The sequence below is a fragment of the Hermetia illucens genome, chromosome 3 (assembly GCF_905115235.1).
Source record: "Hermetia illucens chromosome 3, iHerIll2.2.curated.20191125, whole genome shotgun sequence".
Classification (NCBI taxonomy): domain Eukaryota; kingdom Metazoa; phylum Arthropoda; class Insecta; order Diptera; family Stratiomyidae; genus Hermetia; species Hermetia illucens.
In genome coordinates, this window is record NC_051851.1 from 129,339,011 (window position 1) to 129,357,681 (window position 18,671).

The 18,671-nt window shown below is 39.6% G+C and overlaps 1 protein-coding gene across 5 annotated transcripts in view; it reads right to left on the reverse strand.

Moving 5' to 3' along the window:
* LOC119651397 (tribbles homolog 2-like) overlaps positions 1–18,671 on the reverse strand; it is a 213,888-nt gene that overhangs the window by 166,412 nt on the left and 28,805 nt on the right. For all 5 annotated transcript variants that reach the window (XM_038054984.1, XM_038054978.1, XM_038054979.1 and 2 more), the window contains 2 exons: positions 8,154–8,675; positions 7,503–7,631 (listed from right to left, as the gene is read on the reverse strand). In XM_038054984.1, the coding sequence (XP_037910912.1) occupies positions 7,503–7,631; positions 8,154–8,420 (396 nt within the window). In that variant the 5' untranslated portion in view covers positions 8,421–8,675. The remainder of the gene's footprint in view (positions 1–7,502; positions 7,632–8,153; positions 8,676–18,671) is intronic.

Below are 18,671 nucleotides of genomic sequence, written 5' to 3' on the forward strand. Positions count from 1 at the left end.
TAATGTATTTACTGAAGGTGATTGAAATGTTAAGGACGGAGCTCATCAATCAACGGTTAACAAACTGTTTAACCCAAACTTGGGAAAATAATTTACTAAAGGGTAGGTTTAGGAGTGCTTGAGGAAGGCTAACGACTCAATTATGTGGTCATCAATATTCTGTCACCGAATGGAAATGACCCCTGCGAATTATACAAGTGGTCAGTTGGAGTTTTCAATAGGGTTAATTTGGGTCATTTTTCATTTCAATTTAAATCCTCTAGCACTGACCAATGAAACTAGAAATATGATAAATGGCAATATTATAAGAGTTAAACCTTTATTTTTGTATGCTGCCCGGAATACCAAGAGGCGATTTGAAAAACTTTTTCACTCTGAACGTTCTTCGATGGGCCGAGTAAAAAAGTCGAAAGAATAGTGTCTTGATCAGATATGTCTGGGGCTCATTTCAACAATAGTTAAATGAAAAATTTGAACAATAACATCTTACATAGTCCTCCCTGTGGGTCTTTTTGTTTTTAACTGTCCCTTCGCAAACAGCGTTAGTAGGGCAAACTAAGAAGGGCGAGCACACCTTTCAGAAAGTTTTCGAATCGCACTAAGGGCAAGTCCCAATAAGTAACCAAGTGATATCTGTCGTATGTACATAATATCATAGGCATAATCGCAACTACAAACGCAAACCAGAATAATCAATGCTATTTCCACTTTCAATATTATTCAAAAGAAGGCACATTTCTTTCTACTGCGGATGGAGATAGAAGGAAAGTGGCTACTTCGCCCTGTTATAGCCATTCATCTCCCCCACTTCGACTCAGATTACCGCGTCCAATATTACTTCATGAGCGAAGGTCAAACTGGATCTGGCGGAAAGATGGAAACGATCCCTATTACTAGAGCAAGAAAAGCTAATGTGATCAATATCCGAATTAATAAAATGAGACCGCCTTAAAATCAAGGATTAGCTACTCGGGGTGATGATCGTAGTCAAGTCGAACTTGAAGGGACACTTGGACTATGCGCAAGAAAAGGCAGCAAATGCTAGTTCATCTCCGGATGCGGAACGTAAAGATGACAAAATCTGGTTAGCACCAACACGAACAAGAAAATTTTCCAACCAATCTGCCCAATTTCCATTCTTCTAAGACGGATGGTAGGGTTAGTGAATTAGTTCATATGTATGCTTCCAACAAGCACTTCACTCCTGGCAGCGTATCTACCAGATAGTCCACGAGACAGCGCTGAATGACCTTACTGCAAACATTTATAAAAGCTTCTACTATTCTTCGTTTAAAATCCCTTGTGACGCGCAAGATGGCAAGCATTCATTCTAGCCTAGAACAGAATATGTTTATGAGTAGCATGGCTTTTGAAAGACGATGTGTTTGTTAAATCATTTGCAGACAATCTGCCCGTTATAATTATTAACACTTCACATAGAAAAACAGAAGCTTGGGAAAACCAACTGATTTGCGAACTCAAGGAGGCAGGAATCGCACCAGGCACGCTAGTTTTACCAACAAATTAGCAAAATGCTCATTTTGCTCAGGGGAATCTGATTTCGCAACATATGGGCATATCGAAGTGAAGGCTTAGGAATTATAAGTCACAAGCCGATGGTATCACACCCGAATTGGATAAATATGTAAACGACCAACTACCCGAGCGGCTCATCAACTTATGCTCAAGGTTTGGGAGAGCGTATATAAAGAAGTCGAAAACCAGAAGCTGGGGCGCTTTAGGTATGAAATTTTTTGTATATTTCTTATTTACCATAAGAATATTTGAATGGACATTTATCAGCAGAGCATTTCGTGGTTGCTGAAATGCGCCTCAACCTCTCCTGTTCTGTGCCAAATGCCTTGGAGACGATCCACTCTTCGAAGATCATGGGTTCCATTGTCAGCAACGGAATTGTCGACCCCCCTTAATGTGTGACCTATTCCGATCACATGCGGTAAAAAGCCTTTACGCCGACCAAGTTCGTCAGTATCCAGCCAGCCTTATCCAATGACACGTAGCAGACAAGTGTTCACAAAAGTTTCCAGCTTTCCAGTGACAGTGGTGGTCACTTTCCATCTGCTACTCCCATGTAAAAATACACAAAGAACACTAGCAGAAAGTAGTTAATTTCATATTGATGTTGAGATAAGTGTATTTCCAGATTTTAAAGAAGGCAACGAAGACGAATTTAGTGCTGTCAACGCGTCGAACGACATCTAATTCGACGCCATCGTCGGTAGAAACCACGTTTCCCACATATACAAATTGATCGACTCCATCGATGCTCCGTCCATTAACGCAGATAAAAAGATTGCGATATACCATCAGACTGGGAACCTTGGTTTTGACTCGGTGAGAAAGCAAACAGATGTCATCAGCGTAGTCAACGCATTTGAGGAAAACTATCATAGTCCACGTCCTTCGGACAAAGCAGCATGAAGAACGTCAACGATAACAAGAAGATGCAGCCTTGGTAAATTCCACTTTGAACCTCAAAATCCCTTGAAATCTAACCTCAATGAAGCACGTGACACCTTGCGTCACGTATATAACTCTTATTAATTTCTCCGGGATGCACCTCTCGCGTAGAGCATTCCAGATACACTCCCTGTTCACACTGTCGAAAGTTTCCTCGATGGAGAACAGGTGAAGCAAAGATCTGAACTCTGCACATTGTTCCAAGATGATCCGTAGCGTGTTGATGTGGTCAATGCAGGAAAATTCAGACCGGAAATCAACCTGCTCTCTGTCGATCAACGTTGATGCGACGACAAGGAGCACGCAGATACTTCTAAATTTATCAGACCCAAAACGCTTGCGCGTCGTTGGAAATCGATAATGCCCTTCTTCTGCTCTCTGAGAAAAGTTTCTGATTCCCACGACTTCCATATAAGTGGAAGTATCAAATCTGCAGAAACTACAGAAACATTTGAGTGCATTGATGGCCGAGATGATTTTCTTCTGCTTGGAGGAACAGTCCCTATCCACATTTCACGGTTCATCGGACGTGATACAGTTAAGAATCGTGGTGGAGTGCTCTTTCCGCCTCTTCTGCTTGTCATCGTGAATGAGGATTCCACCGTAAACGTCCTTCACAGGACCATCGAAAGATTTGCGACTATATGCAAATTCTTTCGTGATGGGATATACACTTCAGAAATCATTGCGTTCTGCGGCATCTTCTGCTTCCCTGACCACCGCAATAACAAATTCCATTTTGTCAAGGCACAGACTACGTTGAACTTCTCAGCATTTCGCATGGTATCGACCGCGTCACGTACATCATAACTCACAGCAGTTAATCCCTTTCATTTATCGATCAGCTTCTACGATCACGCATTAGCTGCCCAATGCTCATGGTGATTCATATCCAGGTCGATGTCAGCACCTGTTTTCCTACATTCAAAAGACAACTTTTAAATCTACTTCTGATCCCAAAGTGGTCAGTCTGATTGCTCGTTCAGAGTCGGTTAGTTGAAACCCAAAGGGTCGTATGGCAAGCTCTGTGCTCGAACAATATGCCACCAATGACAAGGCAGTGTAAGCTGGACAAATCCACGAACCTCCCATCATTATCGTTATGTTCGCCAAGACCGTGTTTCCCCATCACATATCTGAGAAAAGTGTTACAGAGTCCAATTTGGCATTCAGATCACCCATCACCATTACAATGTTACTTTTAGGAAGCCTCCTGAACTGCGTGTAGTTGCTCGTAGAAAGCATTTTCTCTACTATATAGGACGTCTCTGTTTGTGTATTACAGCACTGGGCAATTGTGATACTCCTTAACGTGGTCCGCAATTCAACAGTCAGAATTCTGTCAAAAACCAATTCCCGAGTTTCGAGAGCATGCCTTGCGACAACCGTCAGAAACAACCCGACACTTGGCTTTGCAGAGTACAAAACCACATTGCAATTAAGTGTAGCAATAGGGAGAGGAGTAATCCCAATAGACCAGACTTAATTCTACTTTTCAAGGAAAAAGGAAACTGCGTCATAATCGAATAAGTCCGATAATATGAAGCAAACATGAAAACTACCGAAGATTCGAAGTATGCCAATTGTTATTTCTAGTTTCACAAGACACATAAGGCATAAGGCATAAAGGTCGAACTATAGATGTGGAAGCAAAGTCTAATAACAGACTAACCTAGCGAGCAATACTGAACCACGATACCGGTCGGTGGCTAAGAATTTTGTCATCCGGCAAATCGAAGCTCTGGAAAACTTCCACACTAAGTACCGCCTAGATGGTCCGCATTGTACAGATAATATTCCCCAAAAGCGTCAAGAACTGCCCCTTTTTCACAGTGAAAACTCGAAGAAGCAGTTCTCACCATGAAAAATACGAAAGCCTCAGGTATGGATGGTATAGCGGCTGAACATTACAAACTGGTATTCCACCAACGGCCAGACTTGCTGGTCGAGGTGTTCAACGCCTGCCCGAAGGCATTTTTCCTAGTCGCTGGACGGTGACGAGGATCGCACTAATCAGCAAAGGAAAAGAAGACCCTGAGCCGCCGTCTGCATATGTATGCCTGACACGGCCACAGAAAAGCTCATCCGAATTCGCTAAAGTGACCAGTGCTGCCGGAGATTTATCCCCAAGGCAGTTCAAGTTTAGGACAGGGAGACCCACGTTGGATGCTGTTATGGAGGTCGTGGATGTGGTTTGTCGAGCGAAGGTACATAGCCGCCGATCTCGATGGGTAGTAATCCTCGTAAAGTTTGATGCCAGAAATACCTTCAATTCCATAAAATGGACAGATATGGTAAGTACATTAGAAAACTCATTCTACGTGCCGAGGTATTACTGGCCGATATTGAGGGATTATCTGAGAACGCTCTCTGCTCTATGAGACTTTAAAGGGCCAGAGGAGGACGGAGATCACGTCGGGAGTAACACAGGAATCCATCCCAGGATCGGACCTGTGGAGCTCTTCCTACGATAGTCTGCTAAGACTCGACATGCCAGAAGACTGTCGCCTGCTCAGTTAGGCATTGTTGGACAGGCGCAAAGCAAACTTGACATATTGATGCGACAGATAGACGGATAAATGCTCATAGTTTCAGCCTTGTGCTGGAAAAATCCGAAGTAGTCACCTTGACCAGAAAGGGAATCCAAACCTTACGTCTCATATCGATCGGCAAATTGACTATAGAATTAAAACCACCTCTTAAATACCTTGGTTTAACGCTCGACTCGTAGGTGAGCTTCTTCGAGCAAATCAGAGCAGCAGCGGACAGTGCTGTCGCCGGATTCTCGGCTTCATATCGGCTAACGGCGAATGTTGGTGGCCCTATAACTACCAGGAGACATCTTCAATAATGCATGTCGTTTTTTCGGCTTATTTTATAGTGGTAAAAAACGACAAAATTTTATTTTCTAAATACCGAATAAAGAGTTTCTACTGTTCATATACCTGAATTTCGAGGACTAGTTGTCCTCTTCCTCAGTGAGTTTTTGAAAAATACCGATATATGACCAATAAAAACTCTTTATTCGGCATTTTAAAAATAAAATTTTGTCTTTTTTTCGCTCTACAAGGAGACGTCTTCTTATGGGAGCAAACTAGTGTGTTCTGCTGTACGGCGCGGACGTATGGTTGCCCATGAGGAACGTCAACGCGCACCTACCGAGTGGCAAATCTTTTGGCAAAATGAGCCAAGAGGAAAATGAACTGCGCGGCTCACCAGCTATTTAGATCCCTAGCTGAATCAAACTTCTAAATGAGCATGGAGGTTTTCAATCTTTCAATCACAAGGTTTGGAAGGTACGATTACCTGATTGTACGTTCTGCAATGGAGTGACGGACGACGCCAAACAACACATTTTTTCTTCCAAAAGGTGGGATGCCTTTCGTCAGCGGCAGATGAAACCGTGCGCATTACATTCATTACATTCTTGTTGCCAAAAAGACTATGCTCAACCGGCGGAAAGACCGGATGCCAAGGGGTTCCCTGAACTAACAGCTCCCTTCCTTCTCTCCCCTCTCGTTGGGGGAAGGAATTCTTTATTGAAGGCTCCTTAAGCCGGGAGAGCGGAAGGGCTAGTGATGGCAGTGAGGTAGTTGTTTAGTTGATTTTCCAACGGCGTATCGCTGCGGGAATCACACTCTTAATATGTTTGACTCCAGTGTTAGAAGAACACTTTTTTAGCATGACATTGGCAGGCCCAGTAGACTTAGCTATGAATGAATACCTTGAGTCAAATCAGGATAATAATCACGGGCGAGCGCAACATTGATCACATTGCCTCCTCCTGTAGTTTACGGTCTAATATGAAGCGCTCTAACACGCTTCAATTAGATTATCGCAACAACGATTATTATTATTATTATTATTGATAGAGCTCATCAATAAGAACAGGAACCAAATCAAGTATAAAAATCTCCTAGGAAATTTAATAGAGACCTATATATTTTCGTTCATAACAAAATTTGAGAGAGACCTATATATTTTCACTCATTCCACACAGTGTAAATTTGATTTAAAAAATTCGCCTTATAAACTGAGATCAGAGCACCTTGGAATTAGAAGTCAACTAATCGAGGCATGGTCTGATTGTTCAAGTGCAAGTTGCTCAACAAATCCTTTTCGTCTTCAAGATAAGACATTTTTTGTCGAGTTGCCTTTTTTGTTTAATTATTAATCTATGGATTACGTTTATTTTATTTATTAAAGTTGTTTGATATGGAGGCTTAAAAGATAATTTTAAGAAGATTTGCACCAAATTTTCCATTATTGTTACCTAGATCACAATCTACATATATAGTACATCTCCAAGCAAGCAGTCATTAGTGAATGACCTGTTAGAAGGTGGCAGTTTTTAAACCCTTAGCGTTTGCAGATGGACTGCAAATAAAATGTCTAGTTGCAATACAATAAATTAGGAGCTATCTAGAAGGCAAGCACTCATTCTGCCATAATTAAGGGTTTGGTATAAACGAAGAGTCGAGTCTGCCCGCTCTCTCACAGCGATTCACCAAACTTCCACAGATCTGAATCACGAAAAAATTTTTTAAGTTCCAACTATTTCACTACTACATCAAGTGACACACTGCATCTCACTAGACTATCTTCTTAGGTTCCTCTTGGAGTCAGTCAGCCAAATTGTTTGTTCTAAACATGAAGTTCTCACAGAATCATCAAAATCGAATCCATCATTCTAAAGGAAACACGAATGACCGCAATGAGTCACAAATTTACTACCACCCATTACTGGTCATAGCTAGCTCAGAACCATTATTTGCAATCTAAGTTCAAATAAACACATAAATATTTGCAAATCAATCAATTGCAATAAACGATCTTTATGCGCTAACGACTTTTCGAAAATATTCTCATAAACATGGAAGTAAACAACAGGGGTCTGTCCACTTTTATAAATTGAATGATTAAAGACGATTCCACGAAAACATTCGAGTGCTATTTTCGGCAAATATAGTACTAGAAAGTAAATATAAATAAATCAAATAAGCAGGTATGCATATACTTACATAAGGCATTGGCGAAAAAACGAACGTTTTATCACCCCGCCGAATAACTCCATGAAGTTTGTTGATAAACGGATGAGAGCTTAAACGAAAATGCGCCTCCACAATATCCGAACATGAGCTCCGAAATACCTGAATTATCAAAAAGAAAATCAAAAATTAATTTCATACTAATAACATAGATAATAGCTAAGGAGGCATTTGAGTCACTCAATGCAGATACATTAGTATGTATGATTCCTCAATTGTGAGTCACGTTTTGTGCGTGAGACAGGCGAACGCGATGGTCCAATCTTTCTTTATTTAGTCTTGAACTGACTAATCCAATCACTTGGCTGCAGAGATAGTTTGAGCCCATGAGAAGGAAGCTATCGTCTGCAGTCTGATTCTGAGTCACTCGAGCCCAAGTATTTCCTGGCGACCATTCTTAAGTGATTGCAACTACAAGATAATATTGAAGTATGTAATCTTTGGTTCATTTTCCAAGATGGAAAGTGTTTGTTGCTTCTTTTACAGAAAACCAATCATCTTTGTTTGAGTTATTGTTTCAAGCTAGAGTAAAAAGTGACCGACCCACCGGACTATGGTATCGATTGACTCAGCAGAATCCCTTCTTAGACTAAACGTTGAAATAATAAAATTGTATGTACTCACCCGGCACATGATTCGCTTCTTCGCCTTAATATCCTTGCAGAGAAACACTCCCGTACCTAGTTCATGTAGAAACACAAAACGTTGCGCCAAAAATGGTAAACGTTGCACTTGAGCGTCGCGGGTCGCATTTAATTTTTTCTCAATGTTCCGGGCTAGCTGTACAGCATTTTCTGTCCGATTTGTTGCCTGATGCGATTTTTTCACACGATTAGCCGTAAATCTGTGAGTGATATTTATTGGTCCTGAACATTCTGGTCGCGGGCTCATTTGATTAAACTTGGAGTTGAAAAATTTATTTACTTTCTCAAAGTATTATAAGAAAAGAGGATAACACTATTCGAATGGAATATCACTTGAGGTTCTTTAGTTTGTTCAAAGGATGAGATCACAAAAACACTTCTAAATTAACGACTTCATCACGCACGATTTACTTTTGGAGATAGAGAAAAGAGAACTGAACTAAATCTTGTCCGTAGAGGTCCGACGGTTTGTACTTATACGTTAGCTATGATGAGATTTTACCTGAAACAAAAAAAAGTAGAAACAAAAGTCCATCAGTATCTCACATAGAAAGAAAGAAAAACAAAAACATTTACACATATATAAGTACGGCTATAAAATATTCTAAACTACTTGGGAACTATGTTTAAATCCAATAGAATAATCTCTTGAACGAGTGCTAAATATTTTGTGAGTTTCCGGTAGATATCCTCGGTAGACTGGAACGACGGCGCTAGACAATGAAAAAGTTTGGTACCAGATCTGAAAAATTACAATCGCGAAGAATACGAAGAAAGTTATTCGCATCATGCAGACTTTCGAAAAGTTGACTCTGATTTCCAGTTGCCTATAACGTCCTGGGAGAATCCGAAACATCGATAATGACGATAGTTCATTGGAAAAAGTTACAAAAAGTCATCATTTAATAAAGCTGCTGATTCTCCTTATGCTCCAGATGCCAGGAAAAAGTAAATTTAATTGTGTTATTTCAATCCTCTCCTGGCCCTTTCCCCTAAAAAAGTGCTCTTAGATCGGAAAAAAATTCGATACAAAATAGATGATTTTATATATTAATTCTAAGAATTCTACATTTGATCATCCTTTTCAGTCTAGTTCCAATGTTTGAAACTCTTCCAACTGTATAGCCCAAAAGTACACGAAAGTCTGCAAAGTATCATAAAACAATGTTTTCAAGATTTCGACGAACAAAAAGCTGAAATTATTGGCGACCGGGACAGATCATACAAGTCTAGTATGAGGCCGCAGGGTCATATTGGAACGCCAATAACCGATCAGGCGCTACCGATCACGTGAGCCAACCGACCATGCAAATAATGGAAGGAAGATCTTCAAGGAAACTAAACCGAATTTGCCATCCAAGAATGAAAAGAACTACTTAAAAACAGCATTGTTGGATAAAAAATCGATCGACCAAAAGCTAACACGACAGGCCTGAAAAAACAAAGAAGACTTTCAAAAATGCTATTGAAATATTTGATGAGTCTGTCTCTAACGCCTCAGAGCTCCTCTTCAAAATCACCCGGGGATACATTGTAATTACCCGCAAAAATCAAAAATCTCGAACGGTTTCCTAAGATCAACTATAAATTGTTTCAGTTGACGAAATTAAAGATATTATCAAGAGGCTTATCCACAGAATTGGTTGTACTTCTTCACTCCACCAATGGCAAAGTATGTCTTTTCGCACTTTTATTTTCTTTCCTATTTTCAAGAAGGGGCTGCTTCAGTTTCATTACATCACTTGCATGAGAACAGCACAAAGACGATCACAAACATCCATGACCAAACGAGATTCAAACCCCAGGCAACGAGACCCATACCGCATGGCCGTCTCAATGTGCGCGCTTTCGCACCGCAACCTAGAACAAGAACAAGAATCGTCCGCACTCCAAATGAGCCTAGACAGAGCGGCGTCACTTGAAGAATTCCACTATGTAATATTCTTTATTTGTATCAGGAGAAGCAAGCCTCCAGTGAGAGGTTGCACCAAAGCAAAACATCAGTTCCGAAGGAGCTTCGGAAACACGAACTACTTGAAATTATTTTTTTTTTCATTTTTACCACGAACTTCTAGTTTCTAGCAAGGATCGAATCCGAATTATCTTATCTTTCAAAGTCGGACAGATGGAATGGTAAATAATTGGGAAGATACACTACTTACTTGGTTTTAGGTATTACTCTCATTACATAGCTACAAACTGTCCGACAAGAGATCTTTTGCCGATCATAGCTGGAAAATTCAATGTAATAATCAATCTCTTTTAGGAACACCAGAAGAATCGATAGAAGAAATTTAGCCTGGCATTTAGACCCAATTTTTCAGTAACAACCGTTCCTAATGTTTACGAAATGTAGATTTGAAGATAAAAGCTCTGAAGAAAGCTATGGAGGTCACTTACATCTTCTACTGTTGAGATCGAATGGGACCTAGGTAAAATGGTCTGATGAGGCAGAAGAGTTTTTCATGGGCACCTATTTCTCTCTAGCTTAGCCATGGTACAAGGCACAGACAAGTCCGTGAAGAAATTCAGATTTATTGCTTTGTACTGAAAACCTTGGAAAGTATTTTTTCTCTTGACACATCTTAAGGAAAATCCACTGAAACGGCCCTCTACAAGGTTGTGAGGACGATTGAGTCGACAATCCATCACAAACAGCTCACACGAGCCTCTTCCTTGGCATAGAAAGAGATTTCAAAAATGCTAATAATCAGGCTCTCTAAAATGTTCTAATAAACTTTGGTTTAAAGAGCTACATCAGGATAAATTTGGCAAGGCTAAGGAATACCAACAGGGGGAACTATTTCTCTAATACACAGATTATTAATTATGGAGGAAAACCAAAGTACCTGACTTCAGTCTATCCTGACTAAATGGCCTGAAGTACGTTTCTCAATTTATAAATCTGTTCTGCGCTGGCCTACGATAAAAAAAAGTTTACACTACTACGAAGCTCAACAGAGTACATTGCTACCAGCACGAATGCTTTGCGGTCATAAATTGTTGTGAATACTTTATTATACCTCTCCCCGTCACCTACCATATTAATATGGTAGCATACAGTGTATTTAGATTAGGAGAATCCTATTCACTTTTTTTCCGAGTATAGGGCATTCAGACAGTCTCTTCGCTACCATTGTTATTTTTTGTCAACTTATTATTTTCTTGATATTTTATTTCGGTTTTCTTTCCATCACATTTAATGCTGTGCAAGTGACAGGCTTACAGTAGCAAGACCAGCACGAAGACCAACACAAACATCAATGACGACGAAGATTCGAAAACGGGGCAACAAAATCGAAAAGCTGACACTCAACCAACCCCACTCTTTTGGGCCTAGCGATACCGAGAAGATTTGGCCGCATCTTCTCTGATAATTGAGGCGGGGTCTACTTGAAGTTGCAGGAATATTGCGAGATATTCAATCTCTCGATACTGCCTACGTTTTTCAGGCACAGCTGTCCGAGAAGCGTGACAATTGCTGAAACAGCACGTGATCCCTTAGTGCAATATCTCACTTTGCACAAAGAATAGACATAACTTTCGAGCTCCACGAAAGGCATCCATAAGTGCCCGTTCTAAATGTATTGCGGTAAATAGTAGCACATGAACAAGTTAAAAAGACCCCAGAAGACGCATGTCCATTTTAATATGTTTCATTTAGAATAAGGAATAAATGTTTTTGCTGTTTTCTGTAGTGACCCACGAGTCCGGGTGAATGCTCACGATGACTTTAAACCGCAAGACCTGAATGACAAGCTACAGCCTGTGACGCCAGTGATGATCGATCGTTTTAAAATATGTTGATTAAAATATAGGGTCGAATTATTTATTGAGTTGGCTTTCGCCTCCAATACTTGCTAGTCAGGACACTATTTGACATGCTCCCCCTCTCTCTCTCTCTATAAACCTATGAGGTGTGTGAACTGGTGTCATGTTGAATTAGAAAAACCTCCATAAAATTCGCGATCGGAAAAAATTTCTATAAAACTGTCCAAATCCGCAATATGCTCATTGAAAAAATGTTTGAAAAGATCGATCAACGATTTAACACCCTGGACCATTTAAAATTTGCCCTATGATTGGAAAATTTGCTACATTTAAAGATAATGTAATCGTTTCTCTCTTACTCCGCATTCTTCACATAAATCGAACGTTGGTACAGCAATTTTCAGAAGGAAAGGCTTGTTTTACGTATGATTGGACATTAGCCTGTTAATAAGTTTAGTTGGGGAGAGTTTGAGCCAGGTAAACTTGAGAATGCACAGGCAAATGCCAAAGTTAGTTCGTATTCTTCCTTCTAATCTTGTCTAACCTTTTTGGAGATAAGCATATGAGGCAGGAGTTCATGTTCCTAGGTATTCCTAGATGTGTAGACGTGGAAAAAAATTTGTTGAAGGCTAGCCACTGACTACTAACGAAGTCCCAAAAATCAACAATCGTAAACGAGTTAATTTTCTGTTACGGGAATTTTGGTGCTTCGACGATAGGCGAGGCTATATATGGTCTGACTATGCCTCGGAAAGTTGTAACGCCATCACTTAGGGGTAGTCCCCTTTTGCAACCAGAGAACAATTTGATTGTCCTAGCAACTGTTTTAGATTACACTAAAGTGTGCTCAAAGTGGGGTTTGAGTTTTGTGTCCGACGTTATCCATCTTTCTGAGGAGATGTTGTGAGGAAACGTGTGCCCGATAACTTTAAGTTTCTAAGAGGTAAGCATTTATGGTCCCCAACAAATTTTCCGAGTCTTTGTTTCACCATCGCACTGAGCGTCTTGGTTAAAATATTGACTAATGATATTGGCGAAAGTTTCTAAAATTGAATAAATTTTTACTTTTTTTAAAAATTGGAACTGTTTTAATGCATGCCCAATCTGCCGAGATTGTTAAGTGTAGCCATATCTTCCTTAGTGCTACCGTTAGATTGTGTTTAGCTGGGGCCAAATCCGCCCAATAGCCACCCAATGTGCTGGCCCAATATATTGTCGATCTCAGGAGCCAAATAGGTTTTGTGTTTGGATAGCATATTGTCAAGATCTTCAATTGGTAAAGATTGTTAGACAAAAGGATTAGGTCGAGATTCAGGTCACTTCTGTTGTTGTATTGCAATTTTTGCGTACTCCGGGAAATTTCCGAAGGCTTCATATGCCATTTATTTGGCTTTGAAGAATACATTTAGATGAGTCTGCCACCACACCTTATATTTCGACCGTTTTCCACTTACTTTGAATTTGGACTTTGCAATCTGCTCTCTTGGATTGTTTCCTTAATGTTATGGATATCAGATGTTAAGACTGTTATATTTAACCTATTTTATAGAAAGATTACCGATAATAATAACAATAATAATCGTTGGTACAACAATCCATATTGGATCAGCGCCTTGAAGTGTGTTAGAGCACTTCATTCAAGACCGTAACGGTACACTACAGAACACTGTAGGAGGCAATGTGGTCAGCATTACGCTCGCCCGAGATTATTACCCTGATTTGACTCAGGTACTCATTCACAGCTAAGTCGACTGTTAACCGACGTCAAATCACGATACAAATTCCACTGTCACCAGTGAGATTTCAACCGCGACCTTCCGTACGACAGCCTAGTGCTCTAACCACTGAGCTATCTGGACACTAGTATCTGAACTATCACTAGTATCTCGAGCAAGCCTATAACCGTCAGGAACTTTAGTGTGTCCCCACTTGCAGATCTTTCAACTTTGCATCTGGTATTTAGTGTTCCCGCAGATGCCTCGACCTACTTTGCACAAGTGCCGGACTGTCCCAAGACGTGTATAGAGGTTTCGTCACACTGCTCAGAAAATCTGCAGGCAATATCCGTAGATTCCCTAGCTTCGCTAGGTGATAGTTGAGCCGACAGTGACCAGTGAGAATTCCCACTATGATTCGGAGCTTCTTTTTGGTGAGATTTAAGCAATCCTTTGTGCGTATGGGTTCACATCCTCCAATAAGCACCCTGGACTGCTCCATCCCTGTATAGTTCCATCAACCGTTCCTCTTCATTTCTTAGAGTCATAGCCATGAAAACGTTTCCGATTTCACAGAAGGGTTCTGGCCCGTGTGAAGGCGTCCCTGCTTCCTTCTTGGCTAGTTCATCCGCTGCCTCGTTGCCTTCCAACCCAGCATGGCCTGGAACCCAAAGTATGCAGATCTTCTTGGACGAGCCGAATGTATTCAGTCTCTCAAAGAATTCCCATGCCAGTTTAGAGTTCACCTGGTTCGACCTAAGTGCCTTGATCGCTTGGCTATAGGTTAGAATAGCAATGTTCTGTCCCCGGTAGTTCCTATATCCACCCATATGATGCTAAGCGGTTGCTGAACCTAAGTTGCCGAATAGTTAAGGCTACAGGCATATCTTAGAGTACAATGTTTTAGATTTTGCACAAAAAATTGAGTATGGAAAAAATTCCGAAAAGATGAGAACTTACTTACTTTACTTTCGCAATCGTGATGAGTTTTCGCATCGATACATTACTGTCAACGAAACATGGATACAATTTTAGACTGCAGAGACGAAGAAACAGTGAAAATTGTAGATTTTGAAACAGGAACGGTCTTTGAAGAGAGTAAAGTCAATGAAATCAGCCGGTAAGCTCGTGACCACAGTTTTCTGAGATGCACGCGGAGCCAACAATGGAAAATGCAAAAACAATAATTGAACAGTATTATGCACCGTTATTGCACTGGATGAACGAAGAAATCAAGAATAAACACCCTCGTTTGAAAATGAAAAATATCCTCGCCAAAAATATGTCTATCTAGAGGACCTTCCAAAATCTCACCAGGCAACTTAAAAAAGTTGGAGAAACGCTTGGAAAAGCATATAGAACTGAAAGGTAATGTCAAAAAATTCAAAAACAAATCTGCTAAAACATTTTGTATTTCTCTCTTTTGCTAAGGACTCATCGACAACAAAACGAAAATAATTAATAATTATGAGGGAATTATTTTCATTTAATTATTTTTTTACACTATAAAATTGAATTGCATTAAAATACCTGAGATATTTCTCCAGCAAGTAAAGAATTTAATCACTTCTACAATTCTCAAAATTTAAAAAAAAAAAAAAAATTATACTGAAAGAGAATTCTCGGTACACAGAGTACTTTGAAATTCGCACTTTATCTTCGACTATCAAAGAAGTCTATCTGACAGAATAATGTTTACACACTTTCAAATGGGAACTCTCTAACTTTCAGCAGCTCGACTCAATGACAATATCTTTTCAGTAGCCACAAACTTACAGAGTCATAGTAAATTATGCGTATTCATCATTATCCTCATCAGATCTTTCTTTTAATTTACGCTATCATGAAGCAGTTCCCAATATTTATAAATTTGATCTATCTCCAGTGCCACTTCATTGTTTCTTGCGTAGTCAGCCAATAACAATATTTGAACATCTTTTTCTTTGAAAATTGTGGGTAGTTCCGGGAGGATAAAAAGCGGACTTTTCAATAGCATCATCAGTTTATGGAAACTTTATTGTGCACAAAGTATATTTAAACTTGAAAAAAGATTCTTAATTTTGCCAATTCTCTGAATCCAACTGAGTCCCGCGTTATAAACATTTGAAAAGCACTGACCCCTTTTACCGAAAAGCAGTATTTGTATACAGACAAATGTGAGCTTATTTTATTGGGAATTTCGTCATGAAGAATCCACGATAAGGAGTTGTGATACGATTCTTAGACGCATGTGTTGATTAAATGCTAATAATCGATCTTCATGATGTGCTGACGGTGCTAATAGCAGTAGCGTCAACCCCATGACTGTGGGATGATCGGTAGCAAATCTGATGATACTATTACGCTAAATGCTTGCATCATCCAATATCACGCTAGGCGAGATATTATTGTAACTTCTAAGTGACCTTTGGAGTTATTTTACTATGAAAATAGGAATTCACCCCGGATATCGAAGAGAAAGGAAGTAAACAAAATTGTCGTACATAGTCAAAGTTGTTTCAGATGTTTACAGGGTGAACTTAGCTCCGGATGTTGAAAGTAGATACAGCTCGTATTTATTACGAAATATATTGTTGAATATAGTAGTAAAGATAATAAAGAAAAAATCTGAAATATTTTTAATTTTCAAGGAAAATGACTTCACACTTTGGGCGACCGAGAGAAGTGTATCACAAAGCTACGTATATTTAATTCTTTATAACTAAGCTTCCTTCAATAAATGGATAAAATTATTAAAAATTTCTTGGAATAATTATTTCATAAACTGACACTTCTTTCTTTATCATTGTGTATTATATTCTATTAAAACCACTGTAGCAAAATGAAACTAAATTTTTAAATCTTTTCAAAACAGAATTTGATAAAACCAAGAACAAACCCAATTTGTCACGAAGGTATGAATAGAAAAAAAAAAACAAATGGAATTTCCACCGTATGACTGTAATATTCACAATAATGCCATTTTAGCACGTACACCATTGAAAACAATCAACAAGTTACCCTCAGTTTACAATTGAATGCAATAAACAATGGCAATTCAACTCATAGGTCAATCTATAAATAAAATTATAAATAATTCCTGTAAAAATAGAACACAGGGCATACGGCCGTCAGCAGAGAAAGTGAAATGCTGTGAAAAAAGAAACTAAGAGATACTTTCGGAATGTGTTGGGTCGGCAAAAAAGTATTCTCAGTTTTGGAAGAAATAATGTTATGATTGTCACCAAAATTGTCCACCAGAAACATACATAGTTTAAAGAAAACTCTGAACCTTTTGGAGAACTTAAAATATCTTGGTTCGTAATCCAAATTTCACGGCCCATCAGATGCTCATCTCTACCTGGGAACAACAGTGATGAGTTTTCTCTGCGCTGCAGTCGTTTGTTTGGGAGAAAATTTCTCTCCAATTGACTCAGGCTGCTCAATTTCAAATAAAAATTGTATTAAAGATTTCGAGAAATCTGAGTAAAATGACAACGACTCAACCACTGCCATTTTTCCAACGTATGGCAGAAAGCAACGAGAATAAAACAAAAGAAAATTGGCAGTCTACTGGCCTGTGTCCAGATTAACGACAATACTCTGGTAGATGATACATATTTTTGACGAAGATTGAATTTTGGAAGTAGTTCGCCGAATTGAAAGAAACGGCTTGAATAATAACGGTACAATAAAAGTGCACGATTGAGAAGAAATCACCCAATCAATCGCTAATTTGCTCTTCTAATGGACACCGAATAGAATTCTTTTTATAAAAAAAAAATAGATAAAAGCGCTCAGACAAAAATAAGAAATTACCTTGAAAACAGAGATTGTCTTTTCAAATTGCAATTTTTGTATTGTTTGCTTTCATTTGACTATTCGAGTCAAAATCGTACCCGAGGAGGGCGATCAGATTCGATACTGCAGGGGACTTATCTGAAGTGGCTTTTGACACGAACACTCACCGGGGGTTATTTGGCACCATGGGAATGGGGATGGCCCTCTGAGAGCAGATCTTCCAAAAGAACTCCAGGGAGATGGGTTCTCGGCCCGGTTATTTGCGGTTAAATCCTTTGTGGGAGTTGCGGTTTGGACTGAATTGCGAGCAAAGTTACTGTAGACGTTAAGTTGCGCGGTACCAATCGGGTGCGTACTCCTTGGTTGCGATAGCGATTTTAGGTAAGCGTTTTATCCACCAGTATGAAAGCTCAGTATGCACTCAGTATAAAGTGGTACTGTTGTGCCTCTGACAATGGGGCTCTGATTGTGGTCTCCAAATCAATCCGTGTGCGCACATGTGGTTTTGAAATTCGATCTTTTAAGCCGAAATCTTTACCTCAAATTTATTAATCTCAAATCTCTCAAATATATTAATAGCTTGCCTTCCAATGAAAATGACCCTGTAGAACTTTAACGCAAAAAAAGAAAAGAGCTCCCTATTCACAGGTTTTGGAAATATGCAATAAGATGTCGGGTTGTTTCCAAAAGAATCCCATGGAGCCCGAAAGTAACATAACGACCTAATCACCATTATTCGCAGGTGTATAATACTCTCAATTCTCTCTTAAATAGCAAAGAATTCACTCATGATAATATAGCATGAACTTATTATTGCCCTAATTGAGAACAAGCAGCTTTTTAAGGTTTTGTGTAAACACAAAACCTTATTAAAATCGGTTTACCGTCTGTCTGTCTGTCTGTCTGTCTGTCTGTCCGTCTGTCTGTCTGTCTGTCTGTCTGTCTGTCTGTCTGTCTGTCTGTCCGTCACACGCATTTTTCTCGGAGACAGTTATAGCGATTGACACCAAATTTGGTGGGAAGGTGGGAACTGTGAACGCTCACACATACAGTGAGTTACATCCTTTTACGTTGAATTTAAGGGGGGGTCCCCATACATGCAAAAGGGGGGTGTGAAATTTTTTTTCATCAAATATAGTCATGTGGGATATCAAATTAAAGGTCTCGATTAGTACTTTCCGAAGCTGGTCTTAGTTTTGACATTTCTTGGAAACGTGGGGAGTGCGGGGGGT